The 23,671-nt window shown below is 42.8% G+C and overlaps 1 protein-coding gene across 1 annotated transcript; it reads right to left on the reverse strand.

Annotated features, from left to right (window-relative positions):
* Positions 1 to 5,968: 5,968 nt before the first annotated feature.
* On the reverse strand, positions 5,969 to 23,077 carry LOC117503542 (solute carrier family 22 member 1-like). The gene is made up of 7 exons (XM_034162802.1): positions 23,043 to 23,077; positions 21,562 to 21,616; positions 20,653 to 20,880; positions 17,634 to 17,681; positions 17,303 to 17,406; positions 9,893 to 10,047; positions 5,969 to 6,162 (listed from the first exon to the last, which is right to left on the reverse strand). The coding sequence occupies exons 1-7, from the start codon at positions 23,075 to 23,077 to the stop codon at positions 5,969 to 5,971; spliced, it is 819 nt and encodes a 272-aa protein (XP_034018693.1).
* Between the last annotated feature and the right edge of the window lie 594 nt (positions 23,078 to 23,671).

Raw genomic sequence — 23,671 nt, forward strand, 5'->3', positions numbered from 1 at the left:
CACGTCCTCCATCCAGTTGTCTCTGGTTGAAAGATATTATGTTTACTTAAAACCTGGGGGGCTGATTTTTTTTTTTTTTTTTTTTTAAAGGTGTCACAACCTTTTATTTCTTACCTTAGGTCTTTGAAAACCATTGTATTTGATTGAACTGACTGCCGTAGGTGTATGCTTTTTATTTTAATCGGGCCTATGGTTAGCATAAGGGTGTTTGATGTTTATGAATGTTGAGGTTGCAGCACATTAACACATTCAAATGCACTTTAGTAAGACCTTTGTATGCGATGGTGGGGGGGGGGGGGGGGGGGCATTGCGAGACTGGGTGCTTTGATGCTGAGCACAAAAGAGTGAACTGTCACTCTTCAACATAAACAGTCACTGCAGAACCAGCTATCTGCAGACTAGAGGACTGCCTACTGTTTCTGGACCCAGTTTAACATCATATCCAGGACACTGGCACACTGAATCATGTCACACTGGGGAACTGGTGCCATGTGTCGCCCCATTCACCACACCACTGAATATTTATTATGGACAGACAGATAGAGTAGGGTGTAGTTCTCCATCTTTTGCATTCTGGCAAACCAACATTTCTCAACATTTGGGCCCAGTGAGGCAAAATGTCACATTCCCAAAAAGTCAATCAATCAATTTTATTTATATAGCGCCAAATCACAACAAACAGTTGCCCCAAGGCGCTTTATATTGTAAGGCAAAGCCATACAATAATTACAGAAAAACCCCAACGGTCAAAACGACCCCCTGTGAGCAAGCACTTGGCTACAGTGGGAAGGAAAAACTCCCTTTTAACAGGAAGAAACCTCCAGCAGAACCAGGCTCAGGGAGGGGCAGTCTTCTGCTGGGACTGGTTGGGGCTGAGGGAGAGAACCAGGAAAAAGACATGCTGTGGAGGGGAGCAGAGATCGATCACTAATGATTAAATGCAGAGTGGTGCATACAGAGCAAAAAGAGAAAGAAACACTTAGTGCATCATGGGAACCCCCCAGCAGTCTAAGTCTATAGCAGCATAACTAAGGGATGGTTCAGGGTCACCTGATCCAGCCCTAACTATAAGCTTTAGCAAAAAGGAAAGTTTTAAGCCTAATCTTAAAAGTAGAGAGGGTGTCTGTCTCCCTGATCTGAATTGGGAGCTGGTTCCACAGGAGAGGAGCCTGAAAGCTGAAGGCTCTGCCTCCCATTCTACTCTTACAAACCCTAGGAACTACAAGTAAGCCTGCAGTCTGAGAGCGAAGCGCTCTATTGGGGTGATATGGTACTACGAGGTCCCTAAGATAAGATGGGACCTGATTATTCAAAACCTTATAAGTAAGAAGAAGAATTTTAAATTCTATTCTAGAATTAACAGGAAGCCAATGAAGAGAGGCCAATATGGGTGAGATATGCTCTCTCCTTCTAGTCCCCGTTAGTACTCTAGCTGCAGCATTTTGAATTAACTGAAGGCTTTTCAGGGAACTTTTAGGACAACCTGATAATGAATTACAATAGTCCAGCCTAGAGGAAATAAATGCATGAATTAGTTTTTCAGCATCACTCCGAGACAAGACCTTTCTAATTTTAGAGATATTGCGCAAATGCAAAAAAGCAGTCCTACATATTTGTTTAATATGCGCTTTGAATGACATATCCTGATCAAAAATGACTCCAAGATTTCTCACAGTATTACTAGAGGTCAGGGTAATGCCATCCAGAGTAAGGATCTGGTTAGACACCATGTTTCTAAGATTTGTGGGGCCAAGTACAATAACTTCAGTTTTATCTGAGTTTAAAAGCAGGAAATTAGAGGTCATCCATGTCTTTATGTCTGTAAGACAATCCTGCAGTTTAGCTAATTGGTGTGTGTCCTCTGGCTTCATGGATAGATAAAGCTGGGTATCATCTGCGTAACAATGAAAATTTAAGCAATGCCGTCTAATAATACTGCCTAAGGGAAGCATGTATAAAGTGAATAAAATTGGTCCTAGCACAGAACCTTGTGGAACTCCATAATTAACCTTAGTCTGTGAAGAAGATTCCCCATTTACATGAACAAATTGTAATCTACTAGATAAATATGATTCAAACCACCGCAGCGCAGTGCCTTTAATACCTATGGCATGCTCTAATCTCTGTAATAAAATTTTATGGTCAACAGTATCAAAAGCAGCACTGAGGTCTAACAGAACAAGCACAGAGATGAGTCCACTGTCTGAGGCCATAAGAAGATCATTTGTAACCTTCACTAATGCTGTTTCTGTACTATGATGAATTCTAAAACCTGACTGAAACTCTTCAAATAGACCATTCCTCTGCAGATCAGTTAGCTGTTTAACAACTACCCTTTCAAGAATTTGAGAGAAAAGGAAGGTTGGAGATTGGCCTATAATTAGCTAAGATAGCTGGGTCAAGTGATGGCTTTTTAAGTAATGGTTTAATTACTGCCACCTTAAAAGCCTGTGGTACATAGCCAACTAATAAAGATAGATTGATCACATTTAAGATCGAAGCATTAAATAATGGTAGGACTTCCTTGAGCAGCCTGGTAGGAATGGGGTCTAATAGACATGTTGATGGTTTGGATGAAGTAACTAATGAAAATAACTCAGAACAATCTGAGAGAAAGTCTAACCAAATACCGGCATCACTGAAAGCAGCCAAAGATAACGATACGTCTTTGGGATGGTTATGAGTAATTTTTCTCTAATAGTTAAAATTTTATTAGCAAAGAAAGTCATGAAGTCATTACTAGTTAAAGTTAATGGAATACTCAGCTCAATAGAGCTCTGACTCTGTCAGCCTGGCTACAGTGCTGAAAAGAAACCTGGGGTTGTTCTTATTTTCTTCAATTAGTGATGAGTAGTAAGATGTCCTAGCTTTACGGAGGGCTTTTTTATAGAGCAACAGACTCTTTTTCCAGGCTAAGTGAAGATCTTCTAAATTAGTGAGACGCCATTTCCTCTCCAACTTACGGGTTATCTGCTTTAAGCTATGAGTTTGAGAGTTATACCACGGAGTCAGGCACTTCTGATTTAAAGCTCTCTTTTTCAGAGGAGCTACAGCATCCAAAGTTGTCTTCAATGAGGATGTAAAGCTATTGACGAGATACTCTATCTCACAGAGTTTAGGTAGCTACTCTACACTGTGTTGGTATATGACATTAGAGAACATAAAGAAGGAATCATATCCTTAAACCTAGTTACAGCGCTTTCTGAAAGACTTCTAGTGTAATGAAACTTATTCACCACTGCTGGGTAGTCCATCAGAGTAAATGTAAATGTTATTAAGAAATGATCAGACAGAAGGGAGTTTTCAGGGAATACTGTTAAGTCTTCAATTTCCATACCATAAGTCAGAACAAGATATGATTAAAGTGGTGGGTGGACTCATTTACTTTTTGAGCAAAGCCAATTGAGTCTAATAATAGATTAAATGCAGTGTTGAGGCTGTCATTCTCAGCATCTGTGTGGATGTTAAAATCGCCCACTATAATTATCTTATCTGAGCTAAGCACCAAGTCAGACAAAAGGTCTGAAAATTCACAGAGAAACTCACAGTAACGACCAGGTGGACGATAGATAATAACAAATAAAACTGGTTTTTGGGACTTCCAATTTGGATGGACAAGACTAAGAGTCAAGCTTTCAAATGAATTAAAGCTCTGTCTGGGTTTTTGATTAATTAATAAGCTGGAATGGAAGATTGCTGCTAATCCTCCGCCTCGGCCCGTGCTACGAGCATTCTGACAGTTGGTGTGACTCGGGGGTGTTGACTCATTTAAACTAACATATTCATCCTGCTGTAACCAGGTTTCTGTAAGGCAGAATAAATCAATATGTTGATCAATTATTATATCATTTACCAACAGGGACTTAGAAGAGAGAGACCTAATGTTTAATAGACCACATTTAACTGTTTTAGTCTGTGGTGCAGTTGAAGGTGCTATATTATTTTTTCTTTTTGAATTTTTATGCTTAAATAGATTTTTGCTGGTTGTTGGTAGTCTGGGAGCAGACACCGTCTCTACGGGGATGGGGTAATGAGGGGATGGCAGGGGGAGAGAAGCTGCAGAGAGGTGTGTAAGACTACAACTCTGCTTCCTGATCCCAACCCTGGATAGTCACGGTTTGGAGGATTTAAGAAAATTGGCCAGATTTCTAGAAATGAGAGCTGCTCCATCCAAAGTGGGATGGATGCCGTCTCTCCTAACAAGACCAGGTTTTCCCCAGAAGCTTTGCCAATTATCTATGAAGCCCACCTCATTTTTTGGACACCACTCAGACAGCCAGCAATTCAAGGAGAACATGCGGCTAAACATGTCACTCCCGGTCCGATTGGGGAGGGGCCCAGAGAAAACTACAGAGTCCGACATTGTTTTTGCAAAGTTACACACCGATTTAATGTTAATTTTAGTGACCTCCGATTGGCGTAACCGGGTGTCATTACTGCCGACGTGAATTACAATCTTACCAAATTTACGCTTAGCCTTAGCCAGCAGTTTCAAATTTCCTTCAATGTCGCCTGCTCTGGCCCCCGGAAGACAATTGACTATGGTTGCTGGTGTCGCAACTTCACATTTCTCAAAACAGAGTCGCCAATAACCAGAGTTTGATCCTCGGCGGGTGTGTCGCCGAGTGGGGAAAAACGGTTAGAAATGTGAACGGGTTGGCGGTGTACACGGGGCTTCTGTTTAGAACTACGCTTCCTCCTCACAGTCACCCAGTCGGCCTGCTTTCCCGGCTGCTCGGGATCTGCCAGAGGGAAACTAACGGCGGCTAAGCTACCTTGGTCCGCACCGACTACAGGGGCCTGGCTAGCTGTAGAATTTTCCACGGTGCGGAGCCGAGTCTCCAATTCGCCCAGCCTGGCCTCCAAAGCTACACTTATTACAAGTACCGTTACTGCTAAAGGAGGCCGAGGAATAACTAAACATTTCACACCCAGAGCAGAAAAGTGCGGGAGAGACAGGAGAAGCCGCCATGCTAAATCGGCTAAGAGCTAGTAGCTGCGCTAAGCTAGCGGATTCCTAAAAACACGCAAAGTGAATAACGTGTAAATAATTTAGAGGTGATTCAGCAGAAGGAGTGCTTTAGTTAAGGCACGTAAAGATTACACTGGGAAACAAATCGTTATCTAGAGCAATCTAACTGTACAGATTAAACAGCTAACAGATACAGAAAAACACCGCTGTGCTCCGGAACAGGAAGTGATACAATACCGCAGTGAGAGCCAACCCTCATAACAAAGTTGAGGGTTGGCTCTCATAGTTGACTATAACTATATTTATTGGAAACTAACTGGTTCATTAATGGGTTTTCAAAGTTAGCTGAAAAACTAACTCGCTAAAGGAAACATGAGCATCACGAATTAGATTAGAACTTTGTTAATCCCTTGGAAATTGAGGTTCCAGCAGCATTGTATAGCAGCATACAGGGTAAGAAGCACACAGTATCAAAAGTAGAACTATAAACAATTTGCAAAATGTACATACACAATATAAATACCAGACATACTGGTTTCTACTGCTCCTCTCCTTCCTGTCCTCCTGTTACTCCTCCTCCCCCTGAGTGAGGAGTTGCACAGTCTGATGATTGAGGGACAAAGGAGTTTCAGTCTGTTGGTCCCACCACCCTGAGCCTTATGAATTACTCAGTCCATTTTGTTGATCTAGTGAGTAGGGGTCAAGTCACTAGTTTCTAACTTGAGCAATTCAATTTTTTTTTTTTTTTTTTTTTTTTAAACAATGCCAAATAACATATGTTGCCCCCAAGGGCATGAGGTTGAAACTTAGCAATGCCCATGAGCAAGCACATTGGCGACAGTGGAAAGGAACCATGTTAGCCAATTTTTTTTTTATTTGTTTTAACAGGAAGAAATGTCAAGCAGACCACATTCAGATGAATGACCATCTGCTTTGGCCATTCTACCACACAAGTTACCCAACTCCTGCTCTCAAATTAATGACTTGTCATTGTAATTAACTCGCATGAAAAGTTACGCACCAGTAATGGATGATAAACAGGGGGTAGGGGGCACCGATGACCAGCTGCAGCCAGCGCCAGTCAGTGAGGAAGTAAGCAAACAGTGGGAGGATGAGGATGCCAATAGAGAAGAACATCTGGTACAAGATGCCCATGGTTCGTCTGTACTCTGTTCCAACCATTTCTGTGACTGAGAGAGGAGAGAAGTTTCAACTACACCAACTTGGTTCTGGTCCCAAGTCTTTACAGACAGAGAGGTTTAGTACCTGAAAGGTAACCAGAATGTGTCATCTTTACCAAAGACCATAAATGTTGAGTTTGATCCACTTAATTTTGGTATAACCTCTTAGGTTCATGGGTCTTGCTTGATGGGCGACTACTTAATGTGCAGGGTTGACTCAGAAGGTTAGTCCAGAGGAAGGAGAAGGTGAGTGAAGGAACTCTGAATGTTGTTCCAATGAATGGAAAAAGCAGAGAATCTGCAGATTTAATGAAGTGGTGGAGAAAACCAGGCGGTAGGTGAATAAGTTCAGGGAATAGAGAGCCGGCTGTAGAGGACGTTGTGATGAGTGTCAAGTTGGGCTTTGATGAGCTCATTATTCGTGGTCTATGCTGCCCTGGTTGGTTGTGAAAAGGAAGCCTTCTAGGCTCACATGAACAAAGATGCTTAGAGCGACACAAAAGAGAGAAAAGACGATTACTGGTGTCAATCACACAAGGCGAGTAGGAAGGAGTAAAGGGAGACTGACAGGCTACGGATATAAGTTTACATACACGCTGGCTAAAAACTTTCAAACAATTTGGATGTTATGTCACTTAGAATGTCAACTTCATTTACACATTAAGTTATATGAAAATAGTTACAAGATTGATTCATTTCAGTTATTCACTGCTGTATTTTCAGTGGGTCACAAGTTTACATACACTAAAATGAAATGCAGATTTAAACAGGCTCTTTAGGAGGACATGCAATGGTCCATGACCTACAAGACAATGGACCATAGGTCAAAGCCAGGAAAAATGGAAAATTCCCTATCCTTTAACATTGAATGAATTTTCAAAATTTCATAACTGACAAAAAAAAAAGATCAGATTTCTTTCATATTTGAGAGTTATGTAGGATGGTACCCTTTATCACCTGACAAAGTTTGATCCACATCCGATACATATTGCAGATATTTGATTTTAACATTGAAAAGCCCCTTTGATCTATATTTTGTATTATATTTTAGCTTATGAAAAGACACTTCTAACAGGACTTTGACCTTTAAAATGTTTTCCAAGGTCAAAATTTGTGGAATTGGAAACTAGTGTTTGCGCTCTATGAGCGCAGTGCTCTTGTTCAGTTATAAAATAATCGGTGCATTTTGATCCATCGTGTTTTCTATGCAGCGTTTGCCCCGCCCACAATGTCTGGCTACTTGAGACTTTGAAAAGCATTTGTAATCATCCATAATGAATTTACTTCAGGTACTTTAACAGTTCAACTACATTTACACCAGTGTGGCTCGCATTCCCAGACTCTAAAACCCAGGGGGGCTATCACCCCGAGCGCCCCGCTAAAACCACCTTTGTAAGTGGGCTCACGGACGTGACTGACTCGATGTTTGGACTGTTACCACTCCAACAAAGGTAAAACACCTCATCGTGATGCACAGCTGCGTGCACACTGGCTGTGCTGCACCAACACACTTTGTTCTTGTATCAGAATGATTAAAACAAGAATGCACATTGTGACAGTAGCAAAACTTTGCTGCAATGCTGATACTTTAAACTGCAGAAATCATGGCACGCATCATCTGTTTCCATCTTGTGCACGTGTATTTTCCTTTTAATAATGGCACCTTGGGTTCTGGGCTCCAACACAGTGCTCCACGGCGAAGAGTTTGGAGACGGTTTTAGGTGATCACACAAAAACTAGATTGTTTCTCACTGTTTAGGAAACAAATTATCAGTCTGCTTTCATCAGCTGAGCCTTTAACGTGCTGCTAGAGGGTGAGGACAAACACTGAGATTTTCTTTAGCGGCGCTAACAAGTGGCAGTTTAGTTCTTGTTTTTGACTTCAAAGTCAAAACTGTGTTCAGATGGACCCAGAATTTGTCACTCGGTGCCTTTTGTCCTGTGGTGTGTCACATATAATTCAAAACAGGTAGATTTTCTGTTTCATTACAGACTGCAGATATTGCAGCTGCGCCGCGTCCCCCAGGCAGACGGCGCGCCGCGTCCCCCAGGCAGACGGCGCGCCGCGTCCCCCAGGCAGACGGCGCGCCGCGTCCCCCAGGCAGACGGCGCGCCGCGTCCCCCAGGCAGGCGGCGCGCCGCGTCCCCCAGGCAGACGGCGCGCCGCGTCCCCCAGGCAGACGGCGCGCCGCGTCCCCCAGGCAGACGGCGCGCCGCGTCCCCCAGGCAGACGGCGCGCCGCGTCCCCCAGGCAGACGGCGCGCCGCGTCCCCCAGGCAGACGGCGCGCCGCGTCCCCCAGGCAGACGGCGCGCCGCGTCCCCCAGGCAGACAGTGTGCTGCATCCCACAGACAGGCGGCGTACTATGTCCCCCATGCAGAGGGCACGCTGTGTCCCCAAGACAGGCAGCCATACAGTAGATGTATTGAAATAAAAACATATCTGAATGAAAAATGACTCCAATAAAAATAGAATTGCAGGTTTCCGTAAGGAGCATTGAAAGCCGCCGGGTTGCAACCCCTCACTTGATATTTATAAAAAAAATCAATTTTTGACATGTGTGAATGATTCAGAAGAGTTTAATGTCCACATTGCGATGCATCTAAGAACTGATCTCCCCCCCCACCGCTATCACAAAGTTCTCAAGCTAGCGAAGGCTAACAGCCTAAATCACCTGAATTCTGCTGACTGATTAATTCATATTTTTGTGGACAAGGCATTGGGTCTTATAACTTTCTTTGGGGTATTTAAAATTAGATTGCCGATTACCTCTATAACTGAAGTACTATCGATTTAAGTAACGCCACCAAGTTACAGATAATTGCTAATCAGTGTTATCAGTACTATAATACAAATTAAATACTAAAAGTTGACTCAGTGGAACTGTTGGAGCACAGCCTTCTTACATTTTCTGTTTGTACAATTAACCACCCAGCAAGCCAGATTATGTCAGGAATTTGCAATAAAATGCTCAGAAAGGACAAAACAGTCAAGTCCACAGCAGCTAGCGACTACCGACACACGGGCTGTCACTCTAAGTGGTCACACTGCTAATTATTCATAACTTTATGGCTTAAAACCACTTTAAGAGATGAGTTATATAAATATTCACCTTCCGTACAGTTGTCATTAACGGGGAAACTTGCTACAGAGAACAAATCCATTTTTTGTACCAGGATGTAAACAGGTTTATTGTAGGTTTTAACATGGGATTCTATGGAGATTGACTCCTTTTTGGAGCCAGCCTCAAGTGGCTGTTAAAGGAATTGCAGGTTTTGGAACTTGTGTTTGCTTAATTGTTTGTAGTACTTTTTCCCCTACAGTTACTGAAAAGGAAATACATGAATCTCAATAAGGACCTGCAGTGGAGATCTTGTTAACTCCAAATGTTTTTTCCAGACAATGACATTAAATGGTGTAGTTATGAGTGCTTTTGTGTTTTGTATTTTATGGTCACTTACATCCTATATTACTGGTGATGTCTTTGTGTTAATGCAGGAACTGTGAGCTACACCCTCTGTAAATTATCGTCTGACTGATGCAACAACTTTAAAAGTAGGTTGTTAGCATTATTGCTAATTTGAGTGTAAACGGGATTTCTCTCTCCTGGAATGTTTGTCCTGTTCAACTTTAAAATGACATGGGTGGTAAAAAGTTAAACTTGTTCTTTAATATTTTGGATGTAATCTGCATTATTCTGATTGTTCCACAAACAGACGTCATGAGCAGTTTCCATTACGCAGCACGTAGCCGATCATCCAGCCGCCTTTGACTCCAAAGCCAAAGACGGTCCTGAAAACCAGGAGGGAAATGTAGTTTGGAGCCACGGCCATCAGGATCCCAGAGATCGCGTTCACGATGTTGGCTAAGAGGAAACTCAGCTTCCTGCCATACCTGCAAAACACAAAGCAGATTTCAAAATAGACGTGACGTTACAGCAATGCCAACGATGCTAATGAGTTGGGGGCGTGGCAGGAAGTTGTAAGGATTATGGACATAACAGTTGTCGGGCCACTTCCTTTGTGGAGCCAAAATACCTTGTGAACATTCTTGAATGTGACTAAATGGTCCAAGTGAATCAAATGATAGAGCTAATTTATTCAAGCTGGGGAGATCATTTTGTAGCTCTGTGGGAGTCAGTCATGTTGGATCTAGAAAATCCCCAACACATCGATGGTCCCTCTACGTATTTTTATTAGTAATACAGTGATTGCACCACGGGGGCGCAGGCGGCTCTTGGGGCACCTTGATGGGTAAGTTGTCCGTTCCTCAATAATTTCATCACCGGTGGGTTACAACCACATCAATCTGCAAGTCCCAAGTCAAGTCTCAAGTCAGCTTGCAAACATTTGGTGGTCATTATGACTTGAGTAATTTGCTGGTGACTTCGTCCCACCTCTGATAGTGTTTGTGCACCACATGGGGACCAAATGAGTTCAAGCCCCTCTCATAACAATATGGCTTTTTTGTTGTTTTGTGTGTTCCATTTGTATTGATATGCTAGCATGATTAGCAATGGATCTTTTCTTATCCTAGGCCCGTGTGTCATACATCACACTGACAAAGTGATGAACCTTGGATCCTTCGTTGTCCTTTGACCTCCACATTAGAGATATGAGGACTGCTTTCTTCCACCTGCGAAATAGTGAAGATTCATCCCATCCTGTCTATGGCTGATGCTGAGACCTTGAGTCATGCGTTTGTCTCTTCTAGATTGGACTACTGCAATGTTCCATTTTCTGATTTACTGCAGTCCAGCATTAGGGCTCTCCAATTGGTTCAAAATGCTGCAGCCAGACTTTTGACATGAAACAAAGTTTGACCACATTACACCCATTTTGGTGTCTTCACTGGCTTCCTGTCCCAGTAAGATCAGATTTTAAGGTTCTGCTACTAGTCTATAAAGTTGTTCATGGACTGGCACCTCCTTACCTAGCTGACCTAATTAAACCTTATGTACCGGCCTGAGCTCTGTTCTCAGGGTGCAGGACTACTTTGTGTCCCTAGGGTGAATAAGAAGTCTGCGGGTCACAGAGCTTTCTCTTATGCCCCTGTTCTGTGGAATGATCTCCCTGCATCAATAAACAGATTCTGTAGAGACTTTCAAGTCCAGACTTAAGACGCACTTATTTTCCCTTTCATATGACTAGCATACTGGTACAGTATGTTACTATGCTTTTTATTAGTAAACGGGCCGCGGCCTCAACTTTATCTAAATTTGGGATCTTTTATTGAAGCTTAGGGCTAGTGGCCGGTGATCACCTTAGTATTTCTTCTGTTTTTCTTGTTTAATGCTGACAAATTATACTGTATTTCTTGTCTTTCTGATGCCTGATTCTGTTTTTTCTCTCTGTTTAAGGTGCAGCTCCATCCAGAGATGGGTGAGGTGTCTGTTTCTGTAACCCTCCTGTCCTGTGCACCGGCAACATTTCCTGTATTTTTGTAATTTGTGTCTATCATGGCCCAAGCAGATAGTCGCCCCTTTGAGTTTGGTCTGCTTGAGGTTTCTTCCTCAGAGGGAGTTTTTCTTTATCACTGTCACCTGTGTTCTTGCTGTGGGGGTTAGTAAGGTTAGACCTTACTTGTGTGAAGCATAATAGTACCATATCACCCCAATAGAGCGCTTCGCTCTCAGACTGCAGGCTTACTTGTAGTTCCTAGGGTTTGTAAGAGTAGAATGGGAGGCAGAGCCTTCAGCTTTCAGGCTCCTCTCCTGTGGAACCAGCTCCCAATTCAGATCAGGGAGACACACACCCTCTCTACTTTTAAGATTAGGCTTAAAACTTTCCTTTTTGCTAAAGCTTATAGTTAGGGCTGGATCAGGTGACCCTGAACCATCCCTTAGTTATGCTGCTATAGACGTAGACTGCTGGGGGGTTCCCATGATGCACTGAGTGTTTCTTTCTCTTTTTGCTCTGTATGCACCACTCTGCATTTAATCATTAGTGATTGATCTCTGCTCCCCTCCACAGCATGTCTTTTTCCTGGTTCTCTCCCTCAGCCCCAACCAGTCCCAGCAGAAGACTGCCCCTCCCTGAGCTTGGTTCTGCTGGAGATTTCTTCCTGTTAAAAGGGAGTTTTTCCTTCCTACTGTCGCCAAGTGCTTGCTCTCAGGGGGTCGTTTTGACCATTGGGGTTTTTCTGTAATTATTGTATGGCTTTTGCCTTACAATATAAAGCGCCTTGGGGCGACTGTTGTGATTTGGCGCTATATAAATTAAAATTCTTTGTGCAACAACTCTGTGCAGGAATCAGAACTTGTTGAGGATCACAAACTGGATGATGACACAATCAGATTATTCAAAACAAAACAGCGTTAAGGGAAAAATAGCACCACACAAAGGAGAGCAGCATCTATCCTGACTATGTCATTACTTGCTAACCATATAGGTTTTCTCTTGTTTGTTGTAGGGAGCTGAGACAGTAAGCTGTGATGGCACTGAGGCTAGAAGCATTTGTTAGAGAAATCTGAACAGTTGATTCGCCAGCTGTGGTCTAGTGACCCTCATCCTGCTTATAGAGGAACTGAAGATGCAGTGCATTTGTCCAAAACCTAAATATTGTTCCACTGCAGTCTAGAACCTAACAGATATGGATTTTTCTTTGGGGGAGCGGGCAGATACAGATATTTGAGTGCAACAAAAAATGTATTTACGATATTGACATATCTGCAGATATACACATACATACACACCTTAGGAAAACACCTTATGACAAACATACTGTAAATGAGGCCTCTTACAGTTTAAACAGGAACTTCATTAAATAAATAACTATAAATATAACCAACAGCTCACTAATACTGTCATGCTGCATTCACTTGAATTGGCCGTCAGTGTGTTGGATTGCTCAGCATTTGCATAAAACAGATTTCATGTCTATTTTGGCTCCACCCACCTGGTGGTACAGGGTCTACCTGTCTGTGCTGTAAAACTCCCACTCTGATTGAAAATGAATGGCAGGTGACCCTTCATATCTGTGCCGTGCAGCTAATGTGACCAAGGGGTGATGGGGGCAGGGGTGGTCACAGCTTGCTTCAAAGCATCGTTTAAAGAAAATAAAGGGTGTTCTGCTGGACAAACGCAGACAGCTCTTCATTAAAAAAAGTTCTGAGATGAGGCGCTGGGATTAAACATTTCCTGATGCGCTCGCCCTGCTTTTCTGCCGGTGGGGGGGGGAAACCCACAGACAAAACGCTGCATGACACAGCTGTTGTGGTCCCCTGCTGTTTGTTCGTGTCTTTTTTGTATTCAGTGGTATGTTCTCAGTTTTGCCTTTATTTTAAAATAATTCCAGTTTTGGTTAAGTCTGTGTTCTCTGTTCTGGGTTCTTATGACCATTTACTGTTTTTAATTCTGGTTTCTTTAAATGTGTGATTTCAGCCCAACTTTGACTGACATTTGATTTTATTCTAAAAATGTGCCTGTTTGGCGCCGCTTCCTGTTTTACTTTGACAGTCTTCCCTGTTCTTGTTTCACACTTGTATTCAGTCATGATTTGATTTTTGCCTTATCGCCCTCAGCTTTATCTTCGTCTGTCTTCGTCTTAACTCAGTATGTGCTGATTTGATCAAATCTGTCAGACGTTTCCTTGAGCTGCTTTAATTGCTCTCGTTACCCAACGCATGGGAACATTTTGATGGTTTTCACACAGGATCACCACAACAGAAATTAATACACTCAATCAGTAACACCACTGTCGTCGTCAGACGAGAAACTTTGACATTAGCATAGAAGAGATCAATTGTTGAGTTACATCCGTAGTGTAGTGAAAACATGCGTCACCTCAGGTAACAGCAGTCAACCAGTTACCAGGCAAAGTCGACGTTTCCACAATGACTACAACTTATTGACAATATAAAATACTGTTTGTGCACCTGAACGGACACATTACTCAGTGCCAGAGTGTAAATAGAAACCAGTCAAACCCCAAAATGCAATAAAAAAAAAAGTCTAGACAGGATCATGGCAACTGCCTGTCCAAAGGTCAGTGGAAATTTCAGTCGATTAGAATATGATATATTGAAATTAGAATAAAGGGCAATGTATTATTATTAGAATAAAGTTACATCCATACATAATCCAAATTCCAGAAAACCAATCTGACCTTTGACCCTGGCTAATGCTTGACCACTGATCAATGACTGCTCTCAACTGCAGCAAAAAAACAAACAAAACACCACACACAAGTCACAGAAAGTCCCATACACGTTTACATACACTCATGGGTGTGAATATCATGATAATTTTGGGCTTTTATTGATGTCTTTGAACTGTTCTTTTGTCAGAGTGGAATGAACAGCAAACATAATGAATGACTTAAAAAAAACAAGCGCTGGGTGCACAGGGTCAGAATTATACATACAAGCTCAAATATATACAAATATTCACGTCAATCTTTTAATAAGTGGAGCTGAAGGTTCTACAGTGTCTTTCAACGTGATGAGGTCAAGGCCTATTAACTCCTCATTTGTGATCATGATTGACTGAAACTGGTAGTTTCTCTGTGCAGCATAAAAAAAAAAAAAAAGGATGTTTGCCAGCACTCACTGGACTGACCAATACTCAGAACTATGGGACAGTTCAAGGAACTCAGTGAAGATCTATGGAGGAGAACTGTAACTTTACACAAGTTGTGAAGGTCTCCCTGAACCATTTCAAAATAACTGCAGATCCCAAATCATCATTTCAAACAACTACACACAAGGACAAGTTAGTCAGATGTGTCACCACTCTGTGGTGGTGTCTGGAAGAAGATCCAAAGTGTCACCTTCAAATGAAAGGAAATTGGTTCAGAAACAACCCAGGAACCACCAAGGCTCAGGCCTCCCATGAACTGGAAAACCAGCATCACTGTCCACAGTGAAATGAGATTTACATCACCGTGGACTGAGAGGGTGCCGACCAAGAAAACGGTCCCAACTCCAAAATTGACACCTTCAAGGTAGACTGAAATTTGCAGCTGCTCACATGGACAAGCCAGATGTCTTGTGGAGAACAAAGACAGTTATTTGGCCCCAATCACAAGAGGTATGTTTGGGAGTAAAGGTGAGGCTTTCAAACCTAAGCACGCTACCAACACCATGCTTGATACGACTATCAAGCATGGTGTTGGTAGTGTAGCGGCTTATACTCACTGCTTCACGTTGACTCCTCCCACTCGCTTGCTTTGGGATGCGAACTCACAATCTCTAGCATGGGAGGCGGATCCTCTAACCAGAAGGCTAAAAACCTGGGATCTGGCCCTGTGGCCAGAGAGTCCCCTTAGCAGTTGGGGGGTGAGGTTTACTGACTACTCATTCTGGCCTCTGTCACAGAAGCATCATGTTCTGGGGCTGTTGGAATAATGGAGAAGGACTACCTCCAAATACTTCAACTTCACCTCAAATCAACAGCTAGACCAGGGGTGGCCAAGTTCGGTCCTCGAGAGCCACCTTCCTGACACTCTTGGTTGTCTCCCTGCTCCAACACACCTGAATCCAATGAAAGACTCATTAAAAGTCAGCTAATGAGTCTTTCATTGGATTCAGGTGTGTTGGAGCAGGGAGACAACCAAGAGTGTCAGGAAGGTGGCTCTCGAGGACCGAACTTAGCCACCCCTGAGCTAGACAGTTAAAACTTGGCCAGAGTTGGGTGGTCCAAATGGACAATGATCCAAACACACATCAAAACTGGTCGTGGTTTTGATAAAAGAGACTAACATTAAACTTCTGGAGTGGCCTTCCCAAAGCTCTATGGAAAATTTGTGGATTACGCTTAAAAGCCGAGTCCATGCCAGGAAATTTAAATAAACTCTACCAATTCTGCAGCCAAATATCAGCCAGAATTATGCCAAAAGCTTGTTGGCCGCAACCAAAAACATCTGGTTGAGGTGCAGCTTGCTAAGGGGCATCGAACCAAATATGAGTGGTGTGTATGTATAATTGTGGTCATGTGTGGATTCAAGATTCTAAACACATTCAAACTTGTGCACCCAATTCTTATGATGTCATTAATGATGTTTGCTGTACAAACAGTTCAAACACATCATTAAAAGCACAAAATATTACCATGACATCCATGGACATGAACGTATGGAATCATACGACCACATCAGAAAATAAACTTTGGCCTTTGACACCAATTAAGCAGTCATCCAAGATAAAAAGGATATTTCCCAAGACATGGGGTCCCACTGAATATTTCCCTTACAATGACCTTTGACATGAACTACAGGTAAAGCAAGCCTGCTGAAGACACCATCCATGAGACATGACATCTCATACACACAAGAAACATAAGTTTTTCTACAAACAGAAGGGAGGAGAGAAATTGTCATTGTGAGTCTACCACAGTGATGCAGATTATAAGAGTGAGTTTTAAATCACAGGACATGTGTTTGCACACAAACATGAGCACATACGCTGGCGAGCACCTGGACAGAATTATAGAGGTGTGACATGTTTTGAGCAATGACTCAGTTGGACACGATTAGGAGTGATCATTTGGGTATGTGGGGTATCAGGGGCCTATAAAAGCAAACACTAAAATTTGTTGTGTTTTTGCCTTCATAAACGGTCCTTTGGTGTGCTGGACGCTGGTTTGACAACATGGAACGCAGCCAGACATTTAAATGTCCATGAGTTGGTTAAAGAGGAGGTTTCGTGAAAACAATATGGCGCCTGTCACCCCAGAGCGAGCCCGACACCCGGCCCGGCTATGAGTTGGGCCGGATACTGGCCTGAATTTTGGAGTGAGATTTCCTTATCCCAAATGACCAATAGCAGAGCAGTGCTCACGCCACACCCCCAAACTTAACCAAAGTGAGGCTCATCAACGCTGACGTCAGCGTCTTGGCCATCAACCAATCACAGGCTAGGAGAGAAACGCCAGTATCTGGCCCAATTCAGAGCTGTTGTCGGGCACCCCAGAGCCTGGGACGCCAGTGTAGTATACAGAGTCAGTGAGGGCCTCCACTGGTCACATGTGGTAATACAGCCTGACGAAACAGGAACGCTAGTGAATGATACGATCTATAATATACTGTCTGTACTCTGATTCTGGGGCCCCACAAATCACATCGCAGGGTCCCGACACATAGGGTGGGACTCGTCTACACAGTCACAGCAACAGCTAATAAATGTGCAACTGTGGTGTGAAGAAGCACTCACCTGTTCGCCAGGTATCCGAAAACAAAGCTGCCAAACAGGAAGCCCAAATTGATAGTGGACTGAAACATGTCCACTAACCAGCCGTCTGAGCACACCAGGTCAAACTATGACCAGAGGAAGAACGCACAGCGTCAGCTTTCAACATCGTTACTGTGAGCCTACACGGGACAACTCAGAGTGACTTCCTGTTACAAGAACTCCCACAGAAATGACAAAACAATGTGCAGGAATGTTTAATAGATTCACTGACGGATAACTGAATATGTTCAGAGGTAATGTTATATTTTATAGCCATGGAAGCATAAAAGAAGAAAAGTGTCTGTTTTCTCACCTCTGTGACAAAAGACTTTCTGCTTTCATAAAGATATTCCCAACCATCCTGAACAAAAACAAAAAATTCTGCAAAGATGCAAAAACAATCATTAGCTATACAGAGGAGATTCTTTTGCGCCACACCAGTTATTTGGTCCATGAATTAAAAACCAAACATTTTCCTCCAAATCTGTGTGGAGGAAAATTAACCGCTATATTATATATCAAACATTGTGTGATAAAATATCTATTATACAGCCTGACTGATGGATTTTCTTAAGAGGTGGTGGGGGGGAGTTAGATCCTCATATTAGGGAGCAAATAATATTTTTTATTTTATTTTTTTAACATATATCTGCTGAAATATAAAGTGTTGATTTCTCGGTAACTTTTACAGCATACGAGGGCTGTCAATAAAGTTACGGTCCTTTTTATTTTTTTCAAAAACTATATGGATTTCATTCATATGTTTTTACGTCAGACATGCTTGAACCCTCGTGCGCATGCGTGAGTTTTTCCACGCCTGTCGGTGACGTCATTCGCCTGTGAGCACTCCTTGTGGGAGGAGTCGTCCAGCCCCTCGTCGGAATTCCTTTGTCTGAGAAGTTGCTGAGAGACTGGCGCGTTGTTTGATCAAAATTTTTTCTAAACCTGTGAGACACATCGAAGTGGACACGGTTCGAAAAATTAAGCTGGTTTTCAGTGAAAATTTTAACGGCTGATGAGAGATTTTGAGGTGATTCTGTCGCTTTAAGGACTTTTCACGGTGCGAGACGTCGCGCTGCGCTCTCAGGCGGCGTCATCAGCCTGTTCAAGCTGAAAACCTCCACATTTCAGGCTCTATTGATCCAGGACGTCGTGAGAGAACAGAGAAGTTTCAGAAGAAGTCGGTTTCAGCATTTTATCCGGATATTCCACTGTTAAAGGAGATTTTTTTAATGAAAGACGTGCGGACGGGTCCGCGCGTCGGGACGCAGCCGCCGCGACGCTCCGCCACAGGAAAAACACCTCTGTTGAAAGCCTTAAGGACAAGTTGGAACATGTCCTGCCTGTTAAACAATTTCTCATATACTCACTCCACTGAAAGCCATCAAAAGCCGCCTGGATTTTACAAATGGTTATCAACACGGAGGTGTTTTTCCTGTGCCGCCGCACCGCGTCGGCTGCGTCCCGACGCGCAGATCCGTCCACACGTCTTTCATTAAAAAAATCTCCTTTAACAGTGGAATATCCGGATAAAATGCTGAAACCGACTTCTTCTGAAACTTCTCTGTTCTCTCACGACGTCCTGGATCAATAGAGCCTGAAATGTGGAGGTTTTCAGCTTGAACAGGCTGACGACGGCGCCTGAGAGCGCTGCGCGACGTCTCGCACTGTGAAAAGTCCTTAAAGCGACAGAATCACCTCAAAATCTCTCATCAGCTGTTAAAATTTTCACTGAAAATCAGCTTAATTTTTCGAACCGTGTCCACTTCGATGTGTCTCACAGGTTTAGAAAAAATTTTGATCAAACAACGCGCCAGTCTCTCAGCAACTTCTCAGACAAAGGAATTCCGACGAGGGGCTGGACGACTCCTCCCACAAGGAGTGCTCACAGGCGAATGACGTCACCGACAGGCATGGAAAAACTCACGCATGCGCACGAGGGTTCAAGCATGTCTGACGTAAAAACATATGAATGAAATCCATATAGTTTTTGAAAAAAATAAAAAGGACCGTTACTTTATTGACAGCCCTCGTATAAGAGGAAATGTGACAAACATATATACAGAAATGCAGTTGTCTGGGAGTGTGTTCCGTCATCTTGGACAGTTTTGCTCAAGCACCCAACCAACATACAGCATAATGCCTACCCTCAGATTGGCCTGCAGCGTGTTGCATCACTCAGCATGTGCACAAAATAGACTTATCTATTTTGGCCGCGCCTAGGTGGCGGCATAGTCACCACTTGTCTCTTGTTGCTGCAAAATACCCACTCTAATTGAAAAATAATTGACAGCTGCTCTTGTAGCCAATGTGACCAAGGGGTGACAGGGTCCCAGCAATGGTTGACAGCATTGTAAACAGTGCCTTCTACTGTACAAACTATCCAATGACACCATTTGCAACAGTCAATGTTTGTTTATTACAGATAACCAGACAAATTATTATATATTTGCAACAATAATGCCAATACTGATATGTTTGTGAAAGGCTCATATCAGTCGATATTATTAGTTAACCAATATATTGGTCTGGGTTTAATCTATAATCACCCATATTAAAAAATGTCACAAACATCACCACTGAAGCACAGAATATTTTAGCTGACGAACATAAGACCTTTGAAAATAAACTCTGTAAAAGAAGGTTTCTCACAAAAGTGTTTTGGTTTTGCTGCGCGGGGATCAGCTTGGTTTGTTGTGTTATTCCTCAATAAATCTAATATATAACCAGACTCCTAACAGATGGGCCTAATGGTAGCTGGTAAGCTTTTGATCTGTGTGTTTTTCTCCACTAGTAATCAGCCAATCAGAGCGCCCGTAGTGTCGCAGTCATAATAATGGATGTTATTTGACTCATCCACTCAGATGAACATGAATTGCTGATCCACAATGTTGGAAACACTTCAGAAAAAGTCAGTCTGGATATTTTTTTTTTTAATTTGGGACTTGTGCCTTGGTGTTGTGTAGTTTTATTACACAAGTTTTTTGTTTTTCTCTGGAAATATCCCAATATAGTTGCGTATAACTAAAATAAAGCTCCCATAATTCCCTTCTGGCAGGGCTTTAAATTTTAAAGTCTATGGACCTATCAGCTTTTGTTTAGCCATGGCAACAAGTACAGTGCTCCAAAACAGGTGTGTAGATGGGAAACAAATCCAACCCTGAACACAGAACGGTTGTTGCCCTCCGGTGCAAAAATCTTTTTTGGAACAATGGATTCAAATAATTTTCATTATCGATTATTATATTACTATGACTTAGTTTTTCTACAAGTTCTAGTGATTTGTTTTTCCAATGGAACGGACTCCACACATCTTCACTCTGAGATCTCACCTTGCACTGGATGAGCGGCACGGCACTGAGGTCCAGTTCCTGAGCGTCACAGGTGAGTCCGGTGGTGTTCCAGTCCACCTCATACTGTTCACAGCTGCTGTGGAGCAGCTCTCCAGAGACATTGACCAGCGGCACAGTCAACCTGCGACCATCATCCAGGCTCCATCCACACGCCTGCCGCTGGGCCACCACCACACGATCCAAACACCAGTGATCTGGGGTGAAACCCTGGAACGCGTCTGAGCGCTCTGATTACTTTTGACAATTGCTTCATTTGCAAAAAATGAGTGGCAGTGAATGGAACACTTGAACGCTGCACTGATCAGTAGGTTAGTGGCCCAATCACGTCTGAAAAAGAGATTCTGTGCCTTGAATGCAGACTTGGGCTTTAGAAGAACAACGTATGAACTGTGAAATGACAAGACTGTCTGATATTTTGCACAATGTGTTATTGAACATATACAGCAACTTAGAACCGTTCATGTGTTCATCCCTTCAATTGTCTTCAGAAAAGTGGCAATTTAATCATGATAGTTGGAATGTTTCAGGCCTTAAATGCAGGAATGGATGTAAATTAAGAAATTAAATTAATTTCAAAACATGAACTATGTTGCTGCAGTGAAACAGAAGTCACAATAATCTTTTTATATATCATCCCAACTTTGATTTGGGATTGCAGAAATTTTAATATAAAACAGCCTGCAATTGCTCAAGAGTTCACAAAGTTTTGAGCATCACTGGAACTGTAATCTGCATGTTAACAGATATGGGGGGGGGAGATATTTCCATTTGAGATTGTGAGTGACAGCAGCAGCTGGGTGTCCAGACCAGAACTCTAAGGCACAAAACTCACTGTCATGTTGTTAAAAGAGTCCCGGTGGGTTCAGGGTTCGAAAGTATTTCACTTACCGGAGCCGGTGTGAGCAGGAGCCGATCAGATGGTGTATTGCTCAGAGCGCTCACTCTGATGCCGTTTTTGTCAACAGTTTAAAACACACGCGCACGGTCTCCACTCGGCTCTTTTTTGTCTCCTCTGTGAAAAACAAGCATTCTGGAATCACTTAAGATCCAAAAACGACAAGAATTTCTCATCTGCTACAACGCGCGTAATCGGCAGTTTGCGCAACAAATTCTTTGCGCGCAAAACACATTTGGCTGTAATCTTGTTTACTTAAGTAATCCGCAGAGTGTGACGTAACAGAACCACAATCACCGTGTATAAAACACACAGACAATGAAGTGTTTTTTCCCCATAATTAATTTGCTCATTTAATTAAAGAGAAAAAAAATAAAACCTAAAAAGGTTTGGAGATTTGGACATTATGTGTCGGACGCGGTCGGAGCACCGACCCAGCATAAAATAAGCAGAGCACGGTTCAAAGGACAACACATTTTAATGAAAGTGAGTGAAGTGATAAGCAACTAAAAACACGGCGCGCTCTCAGCAGCACAAACGGTCCGGAACCACAGCAGTTCGGACCCACGGACCCCGCCGACACCCCCCAGGTGGCCGCGACAAACCGAGTCTGTGAAGCAAGAAAATATGAGGCGAGTCCAACACTCTCCACCCAGCGAGACACAACTCAAAAGGTGCACCCAATCAGCAAACACTTCCCGGCTTAAATATACATCAGCTTCTGACCCTGCAGGCACGGAACAACTCAGTTCAAGTCTCCACTGCAGCAGAAGCTGATTAGACAGTTAGCATAACGTGACAGTTCACTAACACAAGGTGTGAGGGACACCAAATCCACTGTCATTACTTCATAAAAGTCACCAAAACCAAATGACCTCAGGAAGTGTGCTGAAGAGCATGAGACCTCACCCAATCCTCCTTCACAGACTGTGGAGTCAAACCTGGAGCGGTCTCTGCGTCCGTGATGGTGAGATTGTTCTCCTGACATCGATCTCACAAGGTCCAGTCTCTGGCAATTACACACTGTGCATTCAAGGTTTAAGTGCAGCAATCTCTGATCAAGACAGATACACCACAGCTGTGAGTCCTGATGACCTGCACGTGAAAACAAGCCTCAGGTGTTCAGGGTGAGGTCCTAATGCTCAGCCACTCAGTCCTGAATGCATACCACCTGGTGGGAGAAACAGAAAACAAAAACCAAGCCAGCCAAACACCCCAGCACATAATGGACATGCTGGGTTTAAGCATCCTCAGGTGATAATGTACAGTATTTGAGGGACTCAAAACATGCACAAAAAAGGTTTTAACAGACACTGAAAACTAAACAAAAATAAAATAAAACAGTAAAACGCCTTTCGGGGGACGAAACACTCAGGAAATAGATGATGAACTGCAAGTACTCAACAGCATTGCAAGAAATGTGTAGAGAAGAAATGACACAAACTGCTAAAGATCTGAATGAATTAAACTTGACATGACCAGGTAGCAGTCATCCACCAGTGGCACCATGTTCTAGAACTGCAGCCCATCTGGAGAGTCCATAAGTCCAAAGAGAGACACTGCCGAGGTCAGGAAGACTGAAACACAGCCAGCAGTGAACAAGACGCACAAACTGAAACATCAAGACTGGCTGAAGAAATATCTTAAGACAGATGGACAGACCCGTGGCTCAGTGGGGGGGCTTAGGGGGGCTTAAGCTCCCCCAAGCCCCCCCCCCAATAATTCTGCCAATAATGTGAATAGTGACTGATATTTGTGGATCTCAACTGCAGTTTTGCGCTGAGAATGTCTCAATATTGCATAACTGAGCAAAGTGATGAATGTGTGTGTTCTGCTGAATGCTGAATCACGCTTCACAAACAGATTTTTCAGTTTTGCAAATAAACATTTATTTATAAAAACCCACACACGTTACAAATCAGAAATTTGTGTTTGTGGATCACAAAGCACATGAACAAATCAAAGGATATTTGTAAATCACTCTCTGTGCATTTGCAAGTATTAATGAGACAAATTTAACTCCATACTCCAAAAATTTAGGTTTCCTAAATATTTATTACAGCCACTCTTCAAACTTCACTTATCGTTATAATTTTATTACTG

The sequence above is a fragment of the Thalassophryne amazonica genome, chromosome 21, assembly GCF_902500255.1.
Source record: "Thalassophryne amazonica chromosome 21, fThaAma1.1, whole genome shotgun sequence".
In the NCBI taxonomy this organism is placed as follows: Eukaryota; Metazoa; Chordata; class Actinopteri; order Batrachoidiformes; family Batrachoididae; genus Thalassophryne; species Thalassophryne amazonica.

What these genes read in the sequence shown, in the direction of transcription:
- LOC117503542 (XM_034162802.1), bottom strand. Translation starts at nt 23,077, where the DNA reads ATGGTGCCACTGGTGGATGACTGCTACCTGGTCAT. An exon ending in GATGACTGCTACCTGGTCAT is followed by an intron (nt 21,617 to 23,042) that starts GTCAAGTTTAAT and finishes AAACGGCATCAG; the next exon opens with AGTGAGCGCTCTGAGCAATA. An exon ending in TTCGGATACCTGGCGAACAG is followed by an intron (nt 10,048 to 17,302) that starts GTGAGTGCTTCT and finishes TGTGTTTTGCAG; the next exon opens with GTATGGCAGGAAGCTGAGTT.